Source organism: Phalacrocorax carbo, chromosome 3, assembly GCF_963921805.1.
Source record: "Phalacrocorax carbo chromosome 3, bPhaCar2.1, whole genome shotgun sequence".
In the NCBI taxonomy this organism is placed as follows: Eukaryota; Metazoa; Chordata; class Aves; order Suliformes; family Phalacrocoracidae; genus Phalacrocorax; species Phalacrocorax carbo.
In genome coordinates this window covers 46,117,839-46,139,968 of record NC_087515.1, presented here as the reverse complement: position 1 = coordinate 46,139,968, position 22,130 = coordinate 46,117,839, and the positions used below count along the sequence as shown (strand labels likewise).

The 22,130-nt window shown below is 39.0% G+C and overlaps 3 protein-coding genes across 4 annotated transcripts in view; 1 reads left to right on the top strand and 2 right to left on the bottom strand.

Annotated features, from left to right (window-relative positions):
- Positions 1 to 11,852: 11,852 nt before the first annotated feature.
- Positions 11,853 to 16,731, bottom strand: MKKS (MKKS centrosomal shuttling protein). Its single transcript, XM_009511805.2, has 4 exons — positions 15,493 to 16,731; positions 14,796 to 14,971; positions 14,018 to 14,128; positions 11,853 to 13,564 (listed from the first exon to the last, which is right to left on the bottom strand). The coding sequence occupies exons 1-4, from the start codon at positions 16,481 to 16,483 to the stop codon at positions 13,124 to 13,126; spliced, it is 1,719 nt and encodes a 572-aa protein (XP_009510100.1). The 5' UTR covers positions 16,484 to 16,731; the 3' UTR covers positions 11,853 to 13,123.
- Positions 16,732 to 16,790: 59 nt separating this feature from the next.
- On the bottom strand, positions 16,791 to 19,395 carry LOC135312543 (uncharacterized). Of its 2 annotated transcripts, none has more exons than XM_064446781.1 (3): positions 19,133 to 19,395; positions 17,838 to 18,067; positions 16,791 to 16,929 (listed from the first exon to the last, which is right to left on the bottom strand). In XM_064446781.1, exons 1-2 carry the CDS (start codon positions 19,380 to 19,382, stop codon positions 17,859 to 17,861), a joined length of 459 nt encoding a protein of 152 aa, XP_064302851.1. In that variant the 5' UTR covers positions 19,383 to 19,395; the 3' UTR covers positions 16,791 to 16,929; positions 17,838 to 17,858. The 2 variants fall into 2 exon arrangements, with proteins under 2 accessions (XP_064302851.1, XP_064302852.1); XM_064446782.1 differs by having other exon boundaries at positions 19,145 to 19,395.
- The window catches only part of SLX4IP (SLX4 interacting protein), a 78,445-nt gene continuing 75,632 nt past the window's right edge, over positions 19,318 to 22,130 (top strand). Inside the window, 1 exon segment of the mRNA XM_064446780.1 lies at positions 19,318 to 19,449. The gene's annotated coding sequence lies outside the window, so the exon portion shown is untranslated.

Genomic DNA, 22,130 nt, shown 5'->3' with positions numbered 1-22,130 from the left:
AACTGATAAAAAGCAGCAGGGACAGCCTATCAGCAAGCAAACAGGCTGGGAGTACATCAGAAGCCCACTAACCACTTACCAACCAACACTTTCCCATTCACGGTAAGCTCAGGACAAGCGCTAACGTGTGCACTGCTCAGAGCACACATTGAGTAATCAAAATTTATCAGAACTAAGAGGACTGCCTAGGTGTGAACTGACAAAAATACAATAACTAACCTAACTCTAGGCCAGACACAGAAGTGCAGAAAGCCGCCTGTTGTTGAGTCACAGCAGCAGGGAGGTATGAGTAGGTATGAAGCAGTTAGAAAACCACAAACCTACAACTGGATGACAATTTTCAGAGATGACTAATGATTATTTTTGCTATAAAAGTTTCTAAATGACCAGCACAAAAATCTGAATGCTGCCATTTCTTTTTAAAAGCTAATGCTTGGCACCTTTTGGAGATCAGGTCCCTTTGGCTATTGGCAGGTGACTAAAAAGTCACAGTCACTTTACCTGTGAAATACAGGAGGTCAGGATGACTCAACATGAGATATCTTAAAAGGACTTACACTTCCTTTGCAATAAATATGCAAATTTGTGTTGAACCACAGTAACAAGTACCTATTGAAGTGACCCCAGAATTTCTAGTATTAAAAGATCCATTTTAAAAAAGAGGAAAAATGATGGGTTACATGGAAAGGATTTGCTTGAGCCATGGCAATGCCGTGCAGTGAGATACTGCTTGCTGTGCATTACATGTCACTGCTCCAAGATGAAATGGTTATTTTTCACGCGACAGAAGTGCTGAACACCCATGTAACTTAGTCTTCTGAATGCCAAGACGCTACTGGCTGTACAGTTCATGAATACTCACAGGGAAGCATGGGGAAAAAAAAACCCATTTCTTAATTTCTTCAAGCACACAAACCACATCCCTGGGTTTTTGCTGCTGGAGATCACTCCTGCTAATCTCATGGAAAAGAAAGTAATTCCCCCCACTCTCCAACCCCTGCCAAAATTAGGACAGACCAATAGGTGAATCAAGCAAATATACTAGAAAATAAAATAATTGGAATAGAACATCGTCCAGAATGCATTTGCTTGTATGAGGTTTAAGTAATGGTATGAGGTTTAAGTAAGTTTAAGATTGTGTCTTAAAACCAAAATCCTGCGTCAGTCATGGCCAAATATGAAGGGGAAACTGATAGTGTTTGGTGGAAGTTGCTTTACACATTGCATTTAAAAAAAAGCTGAATCTCTAAGATACTCATTTTAAATATAAAACTTACCGTACAGACAAAGAACTAGCACCTGGCACCCCAAAGCAATACACTAGCTTGACCACAAGAAAAGAAAAAGATGGCATTCATATCCCACTCAGTCATTGTGGAAAGAGCTATTTGCATTCATCTTGGACACACCAGTAAAGTGGAATATTCAAACCAACCTGGATCTCTAGCTTCTCTGCTTTTAAAGCCACAGACAACTGTTTTTTTAGATAGATCTCAGAAGAGTAGCAGTATCTGGATACTCTGTGCATGACTTAATATATTGCTTTTACCCACTGAAAAGTCAAAAAAAAAGACTAGACATTTCATATTCTTCAGCCATCAGGACTTGTTTGATACTAGATTTGTGAAAAATATGGCATAACACTATCTCCTGAACAGAGGTATTTATTGAAGAAAATGGTTATAAATATAGATGTAAATAAACAGCTTTCAACGTGAAAAAAACTCCTTTGTTTACCCAGGCTAGCTCTTCCTTGGAGCACTGTATACCACAGATGGCTAATGGCTGAATGCAGATCATTACAGAGCACCGTTTTTGTTAGCTTAAAACCGACTTTACACATTCCCCTATTGTTATCTGCTTTGTGTCCCTTTTTCAAGAACTGTTCTTGGCCATCAATCATATCATGCCCCCAATGTCATTTTTAGTGTGCTGGCTATTCTTCTCTAACTTAATCCATTTCCCTTGAAAAGGCCAAACAAACAAAAAAAACCAAAGCAAAAAACCATATACACACAAAAAACCACAACAAACAAAAAAAGCCCCCCAAAACCCCAAAATAAGCAGAAAGCCCCCAAAACACCAGAGAAACCAGGAACCCAAACCATTGTTTATTCCAAAGAAAGAGGAAGGGTAGAATGACAGCTGGCACGGGCAACGGCCTAAAGGTATCTGTTCAATGAGCAGACATGGCACAGTGGCCAAGGTTCGTAACCCCAACCCATCAACCCACACCTACTATACAACAGACACTGATCTATGAAGTAGCTGCTGAAATCCTCGATTTATAGCACAGCATTATTTTAGCATCAATCATCACTGATTTGCATTAAAAGGCAGTGCGCTAAACTGCTGCAGTTCAGCAATGAAATCACAGGGACAGGCCAGATCTCTGGGAGGGGTTTGAACTCTTTGGTCTTGCTATTCCCACTCATCAACCAAAACCAAAACATTTTGAGAATCCAAGTTCAACTGCTTGTTCTTTAAAAGATTTTTTTCATGAGTCTTGCGTATTTCACTTGCCAGTTTTGTGAACCAGCATAAGCAACACTGCAGTGTTTCACTCGTGTATTGGGGGTGGGGGACAAACACCACTGAGGCTCAGGCTGCTCTGGAAATAGATATGTCCAATGCCAAGAGAAATGTAAAGTGTACATCTGCAACCCGACTTTACCACAATTCAAAATTTTAGAAGCATTTTGTGCATACTAAACCAAAGAATTGGGAGTAAGGTGTCTGCCTTAGCACAGCAGCCTGGCTGCAGTCCCATGACTGTGTTGCAGCAAGCCACAGTAATTGATGACTGAGTCTTATCATAGCAACCATTTTTGCTTTTTCCTTTTTTTTTATTTTGCGAAAATGGGATTGGGTTCGGAAGGATTGGACACATGCCACTTTCTCTGTCCTTCACTTACTGCCCATCTGCAGCTGACAGAAGTGTTAAAGAATACAAATAGCAGAGGGAAGAAAAGCAGCAAAAGCAGAGAAGCAGATCTTTTATTTGCATAGTTACTCCAGACAAAAATTCAGAAGACGACACAGATTTCTTTTCTTTTATGCTTCCTTCCCTAGTCCAAGAATTTTCAAAAAAACTACTTCCAGAAGAATGAAGGTTTTCATCCTTGATATCAAGGACATCTCAAAGGTTTCAACCTTTAACGCAATGTGAACTTCAGTATTAACTTCACACACAGGTATAGGAGAACTGATAGGCAATAAAGCTGCAAAACCCCAAGTGTCCAGATCAAACTTGTTGATTTAGAAGGATGTGGATGTAAAGCAGAAAATTTCAGGCCCTCTGTAGACATGATGAGAGTTTAGGACTCATGAGCCAAAAGATCAAATACCACCTCTTCTCACCTAAGGTGTGACACACAGCATTTTAAATTAGGCCTCCTCTTCTAACCAATCGAGAAGCCACATCTCTCTACAATTGCTCTGTTGCAAGGATTATCTAACAAAGTGAGATTGACTCTGCCCTTTATTTTATATGCAGACAGCTCTGTCTAATAATTTTTTTTGTTTGCCTTTTTTTTTTATAAAAAGAGGAAATACACATGGGTTTTTTTCCTCTCAAATGACAGCCTGGTAGGTAGGGCACTCCCATGGACTGTGGGATGCTGCCACACAGCACAAGGATTTTAACTAGATTCTCATGTTAATGCCCTAATCAGTAGAATATCGACTCCTAACTTCCTTCACCTGTTTTTCAAAAAAAACTAATAGGGCTTATTTTACCACATTTATTATCACAACAGGAGACAAGCCCAAAGTTAAGTCCTCAATGTATGTTCAAAGATCTGTTAAACTCACCTTATGGTCTCTTCAGCCTGGAGAAGACTGAGGGGGGATCTTTTCAATACTTACAAATATCTGAAGGGTGCGTGTCAGGAGGATGGGGTCAGACTCTTTTCAGTAGTGCCCAAGGACAGGGCAAGGGGCAACAGGCATGAGTTGGAACACAGGAAGTTCCACCTCAATATGAGAAAAATCATCTTTCCTGTGAGGGTGACAGAGCAGTGGAACAGGCTGCGCAGAGAGGCTGTGGAGGCTTCTTCCCTGGAGACATTCAAAACCTGCCTGGATGCGTTCCTGTGCACCCTGCTCTAGGTGAGCCTGCTCAAGCAGGGGGGTTGGATGAGATGATCTTGAGAGGTCCCTTCCAACCCCTACCATTCTGTGATAAATCAAAGCTACTCCTGCCACAGAGGACAGCACTCCATCATGGATGGTTTGTCCAGCCTACACTGTGCTTCATAGGTATATTTTCGAAGCTGTGTTTTGCATGCTTATAACAACTTAGCATATCAGTTTACAGAGACGTGATCATTTAGGAACCTAAACTATCTTAAATATTTGCTATTTCAGAATAGCTAACTAGTACTTCTACTTGAAATAAGTTCCCTAGGAAACTTCACCTGTAAACTTTTTTTATTCAGCATTATGGCTGTTATAATCTGATTCTGTGAGCTACAGAAGAGACGGCATTCAGTATGGGTGGGCAGAAGAACAGGGACACCTAGAGAATTCGAGAATAGGACATGCACGTCTTTCATTTGTTTCCCTGCTGTCACACAGTAAGTCTGTTTGGATCTTAAGCTGAGCCCTCCCGCCCTGTCCCTAAAGAAGATATTTTCTAGCTGGAGATATAAATACAAATAAGAAAGACTCACAATTCCAGCAAGAGCAAGCCAGTGATGAATTGAAGGCAAAAAGCATCATAAGGCAGGCAGCCTTGCCACAAGATCTCACAGAAGAAGAAATATATGGCTTCCAAAGCAGATTTCCACTTTTATTTTGAATCCTTCAGTATCACCTGCCTGGGATCTTGTGACAACTGCTATATGACCAAATCATCATTGCAAATAAACTACTATTTCCTGCTAAAACAAGTGGTCCTCCTAAGTCTGGCAGGCCTGTTAAAAAGGTAACTATCTGCAACATCTTTCACTACGCAAAGCTTCAGGCAAAACATCTGTCAGCAACATGTAAACTTACCTCCACTTTATCACAGAGGAAGAACTATTCCTAGAAAAGCTTGATGAAATGTTTCATGAAATGTTAACATTTCATAGCTAACAATTATGTCTCTAAATTTTTCAGATACCTCTCACAGACACTTTAAGGAACCATGAAGAACGACTCAAGGGTTCCTCCCCAAAATAATCTCTAATGCCCAAAAGTAGTTTTCTTACAAATTACTTTTTAAAAATGGTAAGTTTGGGTCTTTTCAACCACTTAATGATGTTGTGGATTTAAAAGAAGAGACAAAGAAGGGAAAAGCCAATGGAGTTCTTTCCTTCCCATCACTCTCAAAATAATCACAAGATTAAAAAAATTAGGGTTTAAGGGTAGAAGGGAAAAAATCAGTTATTTAAAATACCAAGACCAAATAACAGAATTAAGATTGTGCACTTACAGAAGCAGAGGCCGTACATGCTTGCAAAGCTTTTAAAACAGCAGAACTTCTAATATTACTAAGATCCAAGTCTCAGGAGAAAAATAACTGATTTTTTTTCTCAAATTGATTCTTACACCAAAGTAAGTACTGAAGTTGCAGGTAAGCACAAAAAATTTACACTTCCATGTAGTGCCAAAGTTATATACAATTCCTTAGCTTTTGTCTTCTGTAACAACACAGGCTCATTAAGACTAATTTTCTTTAAACAGATTCAGATGTAGCCCTGGGTGCCTTCATGCCTAAAAGTAAGAGTTTTAAGCAACTAAGAATGACCTATAAAACAGAAAAATCTTGCTTTCTACTCTCATGTCTTTAGAGCTAATAGCAAAGTAGACTTTAGATACCTACCAGCTTACAAAACCAAACCAACCAACACCAGCCACACACTGAAAGCCATATTGTCAAGATTACACCAAGTACTCACAGCACCTACTGTGGAGTCTGTCAATCACGATCTTCTAACTTTGTGATGCAGGAAACTTAATTTTGCCACCTCATCATGAGATTTTCAGCTTATATTTTGTAGCATGCACTACCCAAGACATCATAGAAGATATGCATTCTTAAATGAGCACTACTTCAGACTTTCATTCTGGGCTTCCATACATACACATTTATTATAAAGTTAGCAATTGTTGTGGCAAAACTAAGAACACTGAAATGGACTGCTCATTCTAACTATTTACTGTAGTTTGCGTAAAGTGTTAACTTCACCCTGAACTTAAGAACCATAATAATGCAATACTAAAGCAATTGCTTAGAAAAATTCAGCCATGCAACTGTATGTTTTTCTCAGTTAATAAATAACTACCCTGTCTTAAACATGAGCCACGCATCAGAGAAAGGTATGTGTTCCTACTCATTACTTAACATAATTAATATATTAAACATAAGTAATAAAGTCACACACAAGTTATTCTTGTAAAGAAGCAAGTTCTTTTCTGGCCCCCAGAGAAAGACTGGAGTGACATCTGCTGTTTTGCATGCAATTTTAGGAACAACATTTTTCTATTTAGCAGACATTTTGATTAAATAGATGCAATAGATCTTCTTAACACCTAAAAACAGGATGCATGTGCACTCACTTATACTCTTCTCAGAATGCCATTATTCTTTAACACTGATATAAAGAAGTCCTTCAAAAGATTTTACATTCACGAAGTCATCAAGTGCGTGCAGCTTTTCTTATTTGACAGCAACATTTCAGAACTCAAAGGAGGATTTTACACAGAAATTTTCATTATTAAAAATCTAAACTAATTTCTCCGCCACTTAGCTTTGGAGAGGATACACTTTATTTGGAAAGGCCCGCACTATATCAATAAGACAACTGGATTATTCAATGCAGGGTTCAAGTATTCCACTTTCTTAGCATTTTGTATTATCTTCTTCTAATTACCAATACCTAAAACTGTTTCAAAGGTAAGAGACAGCAGGGACATCTTCAAATCTCTCAGCTACTGCATGATTAATCATGTTTCAGCTGAGAGCAACTTCCAATTAGAGATATTCCCAGCCGGGGAACATTAACACATTTGAGTGGTCAGACCAAACATTTTGGCACCTGTGTATAATACTGAAAAAACATAATTTACAGATAAAATAATGTTTACAAGTAAAGCATCACAACAGGGCAGTTCAAGGCCTGATTCAGTGAAGATCTCTGGGTCAAACACAAAGCATGGAAGTCTGAAACACTGATTACAGAACTATACGACATTTCAGTAATACAGGAACCAGCAGTTTCATGAGATGATTTCTAGAATCCTGATTTTAAACACCCAAAGAGAACTCAGGTACAAATTGAAAAACTAATTTTCCTTTTCTCTGTTGGCTGACCCCAACAAAGAAGAAAAACAGGAGGCCAGCATTAAGGCATGGAAAACCAAGTGAAGAATTTGTCCTCCCTTTGTTAGCTGCAGAAGAAATATTTGCTTGCTTGCTTAAAAAATGAAGCAATGGAAAGCAAAAATGAGAATAAAGGCTGGCATAAACAGACAGCCATGACACACACACCACTCTTCAGGAGGCATCATACCAGCAAATATAGAAAATAGTAAATATAGAAAAACTCACTTTTTGGAGTCAGTTCATGGATTACAAGACATGCGATGACAGAAGGGCTGTGGGTCAAATCTTCTGCCTCTATCACACAAATCCTGGTACCCTCAGATCGTGCTTAAGGAGGCTTTTATGGGTGTGGGTAGGTGGTCTTCCCACATGGATTCCAGCCAAGGAGCCCCACACAAAGCAGCTCTTGGACAGTTCCCCTTCTCAAAGATACTGGGAAGCCATCTCAACCTTCCCAGAAAGTGCCCTTTCCAGGAAGCTCCTCAGTCCTTAAGCATACCTTTGAGCCCTTTTTTCTCCACAGGTAGGTCCCAGTGGTCTGCCTCTTAGGAAGTATGGCACCCTGTCACACCTGGCCAAGGTAACAGCCACCAGCAACCACACCTTTACACCACCCATATCCAATCGAAGTTGGGTTTTTCTTTGCCCCTCAGCCATGCCAACAGCATCATGAACAGATTTAAGAAAGGATAAAAAAAACCACTCAGCAGCAAGGGGTGAGGAGGAAAAGTTTGAGAAACACAAGGAGAGGTTTATCTTGACCCAGGAGGTTTTTCATCCTGCTTTCTCCCCATCCTGTTGAGGCAGCGAGTGAGCAAGCAGTTGAGTGGGCACCTGGCAGCCAGCCACAGACAACCCAGAGATTCACCTGCAAAAGCACACTCATAATCCAATCAAGTGTGCCAGAAACACTAAAACAAACCCTGCTAGAGGTTAGGTTCTGCTGGCCCACGAACAAGGAATAATAAATGGTGGTGGTTGCTTCTGCCTCTCAAAGTCACAAAGTCTTTCAAGAACTGGAACTACCACAGTCCCTACAACTCCCTGAAAAATCACTCAGTCATCACCCTTGAGTACACCATCCACCAGCAGATCCTGCATAGCTCCCCACACTACAGGCTAGGGAACTCCTTTTTCCCCCAACCTCCAATCATTTTTACCCAATACTCACCAGGTGTCACAGATCAGACTAACAGTATCATAACCCTTAAGGGAGAAGATACTAAGGATGGCTTGTAAAGATTAAAGAGAGGTGATTCAGTTTCTTTACTTGTAAAAAGACTTAATGGTTTATAAAAAGAAAGTTATTGATAAGCAATAGCTGTTGATGTTGTGGTATGACACGTTTAGCAGACAACACGTAATAGTGTTAGAATAATAAGCATCTAGTATTTAATGCATACTTCAAGAGAGCTGATGTTGTCAGGACAGAAAATAACAAAGACACCATTCATTGGTTAGCAGAAGCCAGATGATATATAGCCACGGCCTTCAAGGCACACAATGAAAGCTTGAATAAAAGGTTTTCATGGCCACATTTGAAAGTTCAGGTTGATAAAGACGTTTGTAGTAAGGTATGAAAGTAAAATATTGCAGGAGGTACAAGATATTTATATATGCTTAATGTAAATCTAGGTCAAGAATAATGGAAGTCAGCGCAGTTAAAGCTACAAAGTGTCCAGCCCCATGCTGGAACCTATTCCGCAATTAATTTTATTGGTGTCTGGAATAATGACATGGTGGCTCTATCTACGTATGCTGTGACTCCATTTCTGCTTCCAGCATAAAGAATAAATCTGTATATACTTTTGAGCTTATAATGTGCATGACTAATCTATACAGTGCAATGTATATAGACAAAAGGTAAAGGTATTTCTTAAACAAGAATTTAAAATAACTTTTTGGCCAGTAACACTGTGATCTAATAGTACCATGGAACTTGTCTCTGCTGACAAGCAGGTAGAAATAAGTTGTACATACATTACTGGATAAAAGCTACTAAAGTTCTCGAAATAAACATTATGACTAGCAACTGACTTCTCAAAAAGCCTGTCTGCACATATTATAAGCACACTGGAGGCAGTCTCTTTGCAATGAAAACATGCTGCTTCTGCATCTTCAGAACAGTAGTAAATGCAAATTCAGTTAAAGTTCTTCCCGTGACATTGACTGACTCATGGATATTGATTTTTCTGAGATTGAAGAGTGTAGTACATACATGACTCAGTTCACGTGGCACTGCTGAAATTGTGACAAATACTACATTTTGCTACTCAGCACAGCAAAATAAGGGTTTGGGTTAGGTGAATTGTTTTGTACATGCTCTGCTGTGCTTGCAATATTTCAGGCAGTATTTTTCTTACAAGCTTTGAAAACAATAAATACTCTCTTCCCTCACTGGGACAGATCTAACACTCTAAGCAGCTGGTTAGCCTAAAAATGCCCAAACACTTTGGGGGGGGGGGGAAATCAGCATTACACCTCCAATACACTAAGGTTATGTTTCCCAAACTCATAAGTCTGTTTCTACCCTGTCTTCAAGGATTAGCATCATATGAACATCTGGTCTGAAACACATGCAGAGCACAGACTCTGAAGACATACATGATGCAGTAAGGATTGCTGAGGTGTCTGACAATGCTCATCTTGAAGTTCAACCCTTCCTGCACAGAGCTTTAAGGTGACATTTCTCTGGGTGTATGTACACTGAGGTCTAAGGCAATAGATTAGGTTACTGTTACCAACAGTAATACACTGTTGTCTAAATTTCAGAGAAAAAGAAAATGCAGCCAGGTTCAATATTACAGGAGAACAGGGGAGTTTTACTTAGCAGACTAGTTTAAAGAGTCTACATAAATCCTGGTCAAAGTTCCCTTAATGAAATTACTATATTTTAGCAAGGATTTGAGTTTGTTTTGAATTATCTATTTCTTTGTTCCCATGCAGCAAGTAGTTCTTCACTTTACATCTGGATCTTACTTGGAACTCCTCACCCACAGATCTCCATGACTTAAGAGCTATCTTTGTTCCATTTTATAGATAGGAAAACAGAAAAAGACTTCAGATATGGCTCAGAGTGACTCTACAAATTCACAAATCAGTAGCAGAATCAGTGAAAAGCAGGTATTCTGCCTTCTTTGCCAATGCCAAAATAGCAATGCTTAATAGTACGCTTACTTGAAATAGGACATGAAAACAGAAATGCTAAAGATCCCCAAATTAATCAGCTTTTTCAGGTTATCTTCATTTTGAAGTTTTAAACACCAAATGCAAACTGAAATACCAAATGAAATACTGAACTGAGGAGCAACTACATTAAATTGGCATCTTACTTAAATATGCTGACCTGAGTGATTATATCATCAGCACTTCTTTTCACTCCTGCTAGGCCTGGAGCACTAACACAGTGAAGAAGGCTAGAGATGAATGTTCTTACTCCTTGTGCATTACCAGTAGAATTATTAAAATTTAAATTAATAGCCTCTGAGCAATCTGTGGAAGTCAACAGACACAACTGAGGTCACAATCAGAAAACACTTGTCTCTTATTAATACCTGTGTAATGCTGATTTTTGCTACTGAACAAAATTTAAATTCCAGGGGGAGCAAGAATAAAACCACTGTGGTTCTCACAGGACTTATAACTGGGGATATTGCATGTTGTCAATTTCAAAACACAGCGGGGGAACACCACCATTTTTGCACCTAAGTTTTACCAGGAAACATAGGAGTTCAAAGTCACGTTTATGTTGCTCTTGGATTGAGAGTCAAAATTCTATTTACTTGCATTTTAAACAGTATCTGAAGTTGTATTCCTCCTCTGTTACCCATTAAAGATAGGGTAACACTAACCACTGAGAGTTCAGGAAGACAGTAGCATGACCAAGAACTGAACCTGAACTGCCCATAAGCAGCAATCCCAGCTGCTTATTTATCATTTTCAGTCACACTGGGAGACAAAAATTCATTGTTATTAAAACTATCCATATATGAGAAAATCTTTGGTTCAGGTATAAATGAATTGTTACTTACTCACCAAACTTGGTGAACTGACCTTCAGACACCAAGACAAAAGAACACTAGCAACTAGTACTTAAATATTGTTTTAATTTTCACTTCACAGCTGTAGTCACTGGACTCAACATTTTTACACTGCATAACAAGCTGCTTTTATAGGAGGTAAAATACCCTAATTAAACACTGAGTTAGAGACTCATAATTAGATTAAGTATTACCAAGGTTGTTCTGTGCCTTGAGATATACGCCATCATTTGGCTTCATTATTCCTGATGTTTTCAAATGGTTCATGGTATATGGCAGGACCAAGATATGAAAGCAGCCTTTTTAGTAACCAACTTTGAACATCCTCCATGTCAACCCTTGTAACATTCTACCACAAATTCCCAAAGGATGCCTTATAGCACTGGAGCAATCATTTCAGGTCATAAAAAGATAAAGAACTTTAAATAACTTTTCATTTTTTCCAGTGAGAAAATGATTATTTATGCTCTTACAATGAAAAAGACTTTGTACAAAAGGTCTGGAAGGATCTGTTTTTAATTACATATTTCAAGACTGAGTTATACAAAACACTTCTACTGCTTATATGCAGTAAATTAAAAACTTAAGAGACCAGGAAACAAATCAGCAAACTAGTCTAGATGTTTTCTGGAAAAAGCATGTAATGAACAGTTTATCCCTTGTGACTGAAAACAAAGAGGGAGAAGAAAAGGGGCAGAGAAAATGAGTTTACGCAAGAAATTGTAACACCCCTTTTGATCTTGCATGCAAGCTGAAAAACAGAAGTTACAATCATTCAGTCTACAGCCTTATTCAAAGATCAAATCAAGCTTGAGCAGCTTAAAGCCTTATTTCATTAAAAGAAAAGAAGCTATGCACAGTCAAAGATTTAACTGAATGGTAAGTGGGACATTCATTCTTGCAGCTTTGCTTAAATGTTACAAACACCATTATTTATAAACTGTCCTGTATTCTACAGAAAACAATCAAAGTCCACTTTACAAAAGTTTTTTTCCAGTCTGCCATTTCTTTCCAAATCTTCAATTACTTACCTGCTATTTTAAGATCTCCAGGTTGAGTTTTAATAATTTGCTAAATAAATTACATCTATGAATTTAAATCTTCCAGCCATTCAGAAACAGAATGTACATATAGTATATGGTGACAAGATCTTCAGAACAAGGTTTGAAAACAAGTGCTTGAGATATTTGCTAAGAAAAGCCTTCTTTTTAACCTACAAAATCAAAAACACCAGTGATAAAGTTCTGCTGCAATACAAAAGTCTGACTGAATGTGTAAAGCTTTTGCTGAGACTACATAAATTCTAATCCATGACATATGTTTTCTCAGCAAGTGAATCCATTTTCCCCATTCCTTTGAAGGTGCCACAGAGCTAGCAAACATCCAAGACTTTGCTTAATGCAGAGGGAATATCACACAAGACTCCTTAAATTCAGCACTTATTTACTGAACAACATCCAAATCTCCCAGAAGGACATGAAAAACTCAATTTTTGAAGTGTCATTCACTCTTGAATACTTGTAAGTCATATGTTACTATGATTCACTGTATATTTGGCTAATTATTTAACAGTTCCTAACAGAATATTACACACTTGAAAACGCTTGAGGGCACAGTAGATTAACAGTCAGAAGAGTACTTAAGGCCAACTGATTTAAAATTTCTGCCTGTTGTCCATATTCTAACCATTTAAAGTATCTTAACATGTTATATATTACTCTGCTTTCAATTAAGCATCTTGCTGTGCAACACAACGCACATAAGGTCAGAGCTAATTTTGATCTTCAATTACGTGTAAGATATCCAAAATCAGATTGGCTGTCTCCAGAGCTACCTGTAGGCCACTACACTTAGCAGCAAAACAGTCCAATGCCAGAAAGTCAGTAACCTTTACGGAGGGGTCTTTAAGGCAGCCCTGTATAACATGAGAGCCAAACTGGCCTTGCAAAAGCCTCCAGTTGAGATTCTCAGTATTACCATTAATCCCACAGCCACATTTTGAAACTAAATGTGACCAATTAGAGATAGAGGGAAAACCTGATGGAACAAACCAACAGTGTCCATAAACCATGTCTGTAAGAACTTCTCCACCATCATGATTCAGAGCACAAGCTACAGACTCCAGGGAACGGCAAAAACCACCAGCAACCAACTGGTATTGTGTCCAAGAACAATCCATATCTTTAAAACTGCTGGCGGGCAGACTACAAACCTAAAAAAACCCAAACAAAAAAAACCACAAAAACCAAAATCAGAATATTTGAACACTTACAGAAAGAGTATTAAATATTTATAGTACTATTGCTTTTTTAAACAGATGGTTTAATCTTACCTAAATAATTGTTCACATAATCATTATTCCACAATAGGAAAGATTTATAGACAAGTCAAAGCTGAGTCCTGCATTATTATCTTTCAATATAAAAATTCTACACATTTTTATTTTAACACTTAAAAAATAAGCACTTACTATAATAGATACCTAAAGATTATCAAGTACAAATACAGTATTAACAAAAGTCTGAGAAAGATGTAATTAGCACTAAGTACTTAAAAAAGACCCCTTTGTTTTATATTAGACAGCAGAAATGCAACATTAATCTAGAAAAGACAGGTGTTTTAACAGTGGCAGTGATTCTACATAAATCCTTGTTGTCTTAGGTACCTTGTGTCTGATGTATGAAGCCAAGTGAGTTTCTGTACAGCCACCTCCTAACAATGCCAAAGGTTCCTTGATTGTTAACTGTAACACGTGTTCTGCAGTTTCACAGGCACGCTGAAAACCATATGAATTTGTCGTTAGACATACTGTAATTAATAGGATTTGCCTCCAGTGAAAACTACTGGAATAAAATTTTCAGTAGTTTCTGGGACAGGCTTCATAAACTTGAATTACATGTGAGTATGCTGCTGAGTGATTTCCAAAAACATATTTATTTAATGAGAAATTGTCTTTATTTGTCCACACTCGGTAGGTAAAAGCAGGAATTAAAAAAGCTGTATCTTGTTCCTTCTTTTTGCAAAACAGGGTTACACCAAAAAATATAGCAACTATTCAATGCAAAACTATGCTTGATTACCATTGCAGGTATTTGCTGCTGGCCTTTTTCTGGCCTTTGCTTGGTCTCTGCTCTCATAGAACAAGTAATGATTAAAAATGGTTATCCAGAACTGGCCTCAAGAACAGGTCAAAAATGTTTCTGTCTCTGAATGACTTCCTGTACTAAAACAGAAGCATTAAGTGAACATGAACACTTCAAGGATTTAGAAATTCTGGAAACAAGGGCATTTCCGAATTGCTTTCTTGAAATTGTGTACCTAAACTCTAACTAACCTCCATTTATGTACTGAAAAATCAATTTTCTGAACTCACGGCACCTACATTTCTCATTACTTTTTTTTTTTTGCATTAAAAACATGACTTTTCAAGAAAATTTGCCTACCTTCAGTTCATCCCATGCCGTTTCATTTCTGTTACAGAGTATCAAGCTGCAGACAACTGTGTAGTGAGGAATCAGATGCACAAAATGTTTTGAAGCAAAACTCTCAACACGCACATCTTTCAGACTGCCATAACAACTGGGAGACAATGAATGTATGGAAGCTATAGGCTTTGAGCCTGTCCAAATAAGAAAAGCAGAAAACAGTATGTATTACTGGCATCAGAATAGCTACCTGTTTCAGTTCATAAAGCATGAACTTTCTTTCCTCTTGGCTTGTTAGATTATATATATATTCTTCAATACCTAACATTTCAATCTACACCGGAAATCACAAACCGAAACCAATGTTTTCAAAGTGCAAGATTTAGTGATAGTTTAAGATTAAGACAGTAATTGTTTTATTCCCATTAAATGAAGAGTTTGAAAGTAATCTACATCTGCAGTTACTATAACTGGATACTCCTCGTGCAATTATCAGTAATCACACATGCAGTTTGTCATCATTAGAGCCTGCAAAAGACCAATTTCACCTTAAAAATGGTTTTTAGACTAGAAAAAGAACAACTCTTGCTCTGCTGCTAAGGTAGGATACAGACAGAAATAAGAGAATCCTTACTTTGTAACGACACCAACCTAGAGTTTTCATTACGAAGGTGAGCATTAAGGACAGTTGTTTAGTACAGAAAACTCATGTTACCTGTCATCTGACTCAGGGGTTCCATCAGAGATAGCCCAGCTCTGTCCACAGCCATGATGTGGTTCTCTTTCAGATACTGTTTCAAGGATGGATGGATAACTTTCTGGCACACTACAAGGCTGACGCCATCCTTAACCAGCTGCTTTCCTACATTAAGCAACTGATTCAGCTCTGCCATTTCTAGAGAAATTCCGTGACAGACTGTTATAGTTCCTTCTTCAGGGTTGAAGAGGTCTCCTGACATGGACACACAGAAAAGTGCTATTTTGATCAGATTTGAACAAGTTCTCTTGACAGCAAGTGGTTTTGCCAATTGAATTTCTGGTGTTTCTATCAGTAGTCCAGGAAGAACTGTAGAATCCACAACTCTTCTACCTTTCACAGGTATTATTATACACTTTCCTAAAACAGCACTAGTCTCAACATGACATGGAACAGTAAACAAAAAACCCTTTAAAATCAGCATGGTGAGATGATCAACTTCTAGTTTATTAAGCATGCAAGCAGGTTTACTTGTTAATACACTACGTACCAAACAAAGAAGAGTCTCAAGACTGCCAAAATCCACGGACACTCGGCAACCACAGGCCTCAGATTTGAGGTAGTCCATACATAACCTCAAAAGGTGCTTGCTTATTTTAATGACAGTGCAAGGTGCAACATTTAGGCTTTTAAAGTTTTCAATCAAACTACAGCACAGAACAGCAGTAAATAAGCCACAGTCACTGAAGTGGGATATATGGCTCTGCACAGAGACCATCAAAACACTTAATACAGGATGACTGACAGAAAGATGGCTGAGTATGGCTGAAGATTGTGAAGTTGTACAAACATAGCCTCCCACACCATTGTGGAACTGTTTGAGTCTACCAGCAGGACCAAAACAAGATTTTAATATTTCATTTAGCAGAGACAGTGACTGACTAAGTGTTTCTTTAGTTAAAGGTTCACTAATAAATAATGGAGGCTTTTTAGCTTCAAGACGAGACATTTTCAAAGTAAGATTTTAATTCCAGCCAACAAAACTATTTCATTTTTACTTGGATCTATAATTCATTGCACTTTTAAAATTTATAGTACAATTTAATTCTTTGCAGCCAAGGATCATTATTTTAAATGTGAAACAATACACAGAATACAACAATAACAACATGCGACTGCTTATCATCTCTCTCTTAAAATGAGGATTAAATCCTGTGGTGAAACTGGTACATAATGACATCAGTAAGCCTTTTCATTCACAACGATCTTCCTTTTTAGCTTTTGAATGTGACTGAACAGAGGTTTTTGCAACAAAGTTTACGAGCATGCTTCCAAAATGGACACCTGTAAGTAACAGTCCTGCGACAAGCAAAAAGTTCTTTCTACTCCAGCTGGCTTTCCTCATCTCTTCTTCCTGCAACACTCACAAATGAAAAGCTTCAAAGCTAATTATACCTACAATAAAACACATAAAGGTGTTAGGATGATCTTATGAAAATATAGCATAGCTTGAACTGCTATTTTTCACAAAAAACTCACATAAGGACCAACACCAAACTATAATGCTTTTTATTTGAGAAAACATATTCATATTATATATCCTACAAGTATATATACACAAATTATATACGTTTGTTAACAATTTAAATTCTGACCACCAGTTTATATACTTATAGACCTACAGGTAAAACAGTAACAGGCCACTATAAACTGCACTTAATTGTATGAATGTGTCAAAACAGTGATGTTAAGCTGGTTTTACTCGAGAACAAAAGGACTGAACTACTCAGCACAGCTTCCCAGGCAACTGCTTCAGAAACAAAAGGTTTTAAAGTTCAAACAACTTTAAGAAACCTCTGCCTCGCAAAGAAAAGTTTCTTACTTCAAAATGCCCAAGATACAGAAATTTTTTCAGTTCTTAAACACTTCAGAACTTAAGGGATATTTATTTACATTTCTATGTAAGCATATAGTATCTAGGCTTCTCTCAGAGTTTCTTTTCCGTTGTAATCACCATTCCTACTAACAACATAGAATATGTTCCTACATAAAGTCACAATTATTTCTGGGCAATTTTGAACATGAAAGGACACTTCTGCAGATCTGGTCACAAGAGTTTGACTATTGCCTTGAAGTTACTGGAGTTTGTTTTTAAGTATCTTTAAGACCTATAATACCATCATTTAATTGATCCTGTCACATGGGATTTAGTCATAGTTTTTGAGGTGTATAGTGCATATTTTGGGTCCATATAACTATCAGATTAACTCAGGAGCAGTAAGACTGTATCTGTTAGAACATTCTCATCTAATTGACTCATCTCCTGCCTCGACGATACAGCTACAACTAATTAGACAACTTACCCACAATACACAGCACCAATGCTATTTTTCTTTATTTTTGTGATCGCTTTGCATCACATATGCCACAATCCCAGGTTCTGGAACAAAGTCCTCTGTCTTCACTTGGAAAATAGGACTGGACTTGATGTAAAACCACCCCCAGTGCACCAGCCCAAGGCTAGTTCCCATAACAATCAGAACTTTGTAGTCCTTCCAGATGGTTTTAAGACCCATTGCAAACTGGCATCTACCTAGGTAAAGATAATTTATTATTTTAAATATATTCTAGAAATCTTTTTTTGACTCCATAATAATAGCACAGATGAACCTGAATGTTAGTATCTTTAATTACAGTGTGGCAGATGATTAAAACACAAAATGACACCAGAAACTCTTACTTTGTGAACTTCAAAAAAACCAAAAGGCTATAAAAATAACCTCAATTCAGACATCTTGAAACGTTAATTGCTGCATTCACATCAAGCTTGGGCATGCTAAATCTTAAAGCTTTGTAAGTTTGTGACGTTTATCTAATTACAAGACTTACTTCTTCAGATGGCAAATATTTGAAGCCTGAAACAAAGCAGTTTCAAAATGCACCATTTTTTCCCCGTATTTAATAAAATTCAATGACTAACCAAGCTCCTAACAGAACGTGGAACTTTTAACTTGCAAGCAAAACAAGCTGCAATACTTCTCACATCACTTTACTTGCCCCAGAGGAGGAGCTGTGCCTGACTACCTTAGCCCTCTTTGCCCTTCACCTTCAGAAGGTACAAGGTATCAGTTCAAACATCATAAATACATCCTCGTCTAAAAAGAAGGTGTAAGCCTCCACTTTCCGTAGGATTTCATTAAGAATTACCAACTACAGGAAATAAAGGTATGACTACTCCGGTTTTATATTAAAACAACTCCTTAGCTTAAGCTGCTACAAAGGTACAACTCAGGGGGTTAATGTTCCTACCCCCATCCACCTCCCTCCACCTGATACGAGTAACACGTCCTAATGAACCTCACTCCACCACGCTGTGGAGATTTCATAGCTTCACGCCACTCGGTACGCACGGCAGAGCGGACTCAAGAGAATCTCACAGAGTCTTTGATTCGTTTCCCTCGGCCAGGCCGCGACACGCCCCCGAGCCGATCCCGGCTAAGGGGGAAGCGGCTCTCCCCGGGCCAGAGGCGACCGAGGAGGAGCGGCGCGGCGGGAAGGAGTGACACGGCTCCTCTCCCCCTTCCCGCACGCAGCGAGAGCCTTAAGGGTGGGGGAAGGCGCTGCCCGGCCACCCTTCCGCAGTCCTCCCAGCGCTCACCTCGGCTCTCACCTCGGGGCGGCAAGGGACGACGGGACAGACCAACCGCCACTTCAGTCTGCCAACCTCTACCTTCCAACCCCAAGCGGCAGGAAGCGACCCCTCGCTCGCCGGAAATGTGGGTGACTCCCCACCTCCCCGCCAAGGTTATCGCGGCGGCCATTTTGTGCTCGGGCAGGGTTAGGCGGGCGACAGCTATAGCCAGCGGCCATTTTGGATAGGGGAGAAGAAGCTCGCTCTTGGCAGCCATCTTTCTTGTGGGCAGCAGAACCGTTAGAATTGTTGGAAGCCGGCGCGCGGCACGGCTCAGGGTGGAGGTACGGCGCGAACACGGCGGGGGCGGCGCCGCAGCTGCCCGGCTGGGACCCTCAGCTGGGGGAGCTCTTGGGTGGGGGGAGCGGCCACCCCTCGGTGTTCACTGTTGCTTTGCTTCTTAGATAAACGCGTGAGGCGATACCCTGGCGGAGCAGCGGCGCCCGGCTCCTGCCGCACCTCTCCCTCAGACGCCGCCCCTCCCGCCAGCTCCCCCTCGCGGCCCGGCTAGGTGCGAGCCTCTGTAGTACCGGTCAGGGTCAAAAACTTGAGAATCGTTTCGATTTCTTTTCCTTAGTTGCTTTCTGTTGCAGTCGCTCCATATTACTTACGTGCGTACATGTCTGAGCGTTCCCGCAGGCGGGCAGCGTGGCTCTGACTATAAACGAGTTCAAGAAGACTTTGTTGCCTGACCTCAGTTTTTTTCTTAGTTTTTAAACTGTTCTGCACCTTTTCTGTAGCTACTCTTCCTTCTCCCCCTACTCCTGCAGTTGTTGTTAAGAATATCTTGTAATCACATGTTAAAGTATGGCTTTAACTTTGTGCGTAGTTGCAGAGTTTACAGTTATAGCTGAAAGACAGATTAATACCTAATCTTCATACAGAAAGGAGTATATTTTAAAGTATTTTTCCACAAAACTTAAAAAAACCCACAACATATTCAGCAATACAAGACATACATTTACAGCACCTATCTGTAAAAAGCACTCTGGTGTTTCTTGGAGTCTTTCGTTTCTCTAGTTCTGTGTGGTGAACGGGTAATATTTTTGAAAGTGAATTGTTGATCCTCAAAGGTGAACTGGCACCTCATGAACGAATGTAGATAGCAATGAGCTAAAAATATGCTAACTCGTTGGAAGAGTAGCTTCCAAAGTTTAAGGGGTAAAATTGGGAACAGTGGGCCTCAAGATCCTGAGACTGCAAAATATTAAGATTCTGGTATGTCTTGCCAGAACTAGAAATGCTTGACTAAGTATGTGAATTGCTGGGTGTTAACACTGCTCCTCCCAAATTTTGGATCAGTTCTCAGAAACTGACTGAAATCCAAGTGTTGGATCTGGGCTGGACAGCTTTTGACTCCAATACTGAAGGACTGGAAGTTCAGAAAAAATCTCTTATGTTGCAATAGTTAATTTTGAACTATAAAACTAGTTAATGTTAACTTATCCTAGGGAGCTCCTTAACTAGCATTTGTCTGTTTCTGCCTTTTTCAGGTGCCCAACTCTGTGCACACACTGCAAAGGCACACAAAGATGGGCAGAGCGTGAATGGTTTGCAGCTGTTGTGTTAGAAGCTGCTGTACCTTCAAGTGGGCATGTGCAGCAGGAGTTTTCAGTTCTTCATGCACACTGAGTTCCAAATTCCCTCACCACAGGAAGCTACTTCTTTGCTAAGCTAAGGTGATCTTCATCAGCTGGCAGAAAATACTTCAGCTTGCTCTCTGGGAGGTCATGTTTCCTAGCTTCTCCTGAGTGTATGCTATTCCACTTATTGTCAAATTTAGGAAAGAAAGATATTCTGCCACATTATTTTGGAAGCATGTCTCGCTCTAACTACAGTGAACCTATGCATTTAAATCTAGATCCTGTTTTTTTGTACAGGCTGTCTATCAAACTTGTAGATGTTGAAACTCTTAAATACCATATAAAGACCTTTTTAAAAAAAAATATATATATAGTTTCTGAGAGAAGTTTTTCTGCCTTATTTGCTTATCTTTGCATTTTCTTATGTACAGTTTACTTTAGAGGTTTGCATTAGTTTACAACAGATACAGTATTCCATAAAACAGAGTCTTGTTACCAAATAGTAGCAGTTGTAATAGATCTGTCTCTTTTGTGGTTTTCTTTCAGCATAGAAAATGGCAAAGTATTTTGGGGCTTGCTGGCTTATTTCTTGTACAATTGATGGGTGTTTTTCCTCATTTTCTGGTGTCTTAATATTGGGTATTTTTCCATCTGCGACAGTTCAGGGACTTTCATGATGGTTCACACCTTAGATGTATTCTTTATGGTTTTCTAAAGATTTGCTTACATTTATTCTGTCTGCTGTATTTCATTGTCTTATCTATATTGTTAATACGAAGAATGGGCTAATTCACAGACTCCTAAAGTCAGCTTACTCCCATGGAGAGCAAATTTAACCAAAGGTAACTTTTCTTGTGCATCTTTTTTCACTTTTTTTTCTTTTCTTCTATTATTTTGTAAATTGGATTTGGAGAGGATTTCTGCGTGCCAGCAGTACTTCTCACATCAGTAGTAGCAGACTTGTTGCAATACTAGTATTCTGGATGGCAAATTGTTATGAAAGAGGTTGGTGATGCCAGAATAAATTCAGCTGATTCATCCCTGAGCTTTGCTCTCAAGCAGGACTTGAGCATTTGGAGAAGAGATGATGCTCTGGCATGTTTTGTTGCAACTCTTCTTCATATTATTGCTACTGTAAGGATTAATGATAAAATATTTAGCAGTCCAAATATTGTTCTTCGGTTCAAAAGTGGCGTACAATCTAGGTGAACTATTTTCCTGGAAGCATGAGGCAAAGTACCTTGTGTTCTACCATATCCCAAGGTACAGGTAATTCTGTGTAAATGTTAGGTTTGTTTAATATTATCATTGCTTTTGCAGGAGCCCTTAGTTGGTGGTATGTTCCACAGCAGATTGTGTTTGTAATTACAGATTTCTTAACT

Bases quoted from the DNA above. Each gene is read 5' to 3' on its own strand.
- LOC135312543 (XM_064446781.1), bottom strand. From the start codon at position 19,382: ATGGCTGCCAAGAGCGAGCTTCTTCTCCCCTATCCAAAATGGCCGCTG. The intron at 18,068-19,132 runs GTGAGCGCTGGG...ATCTTTACCTAG, and splicing joins GCCCCGAGGTGAGAGCCGAG to GTAGATGCCAGTTTGCAATG.
- MKKS (XM_009511805.2), bottom strand. From the start codon at position 16,483: ATGTCTCGTCTTGAAGCTAAAAAGCCTCCATTATTTATTAGTGAACCT. The intron at 14,972-15,492 runs GTAACATGAGTT...TTATTTGGACAG, and splicing joins ACCCCTGAGTCAGATGACAG to GCTCAAAGCCTATAGCTTCC. The intron at 14,129-14,795 runs GTAGGCAAATTT...TATGGTTTTCAG, and splicing joins CGGCATGGGATGAACTGAAG to CGTGCCTGTGAAACTGCAGA.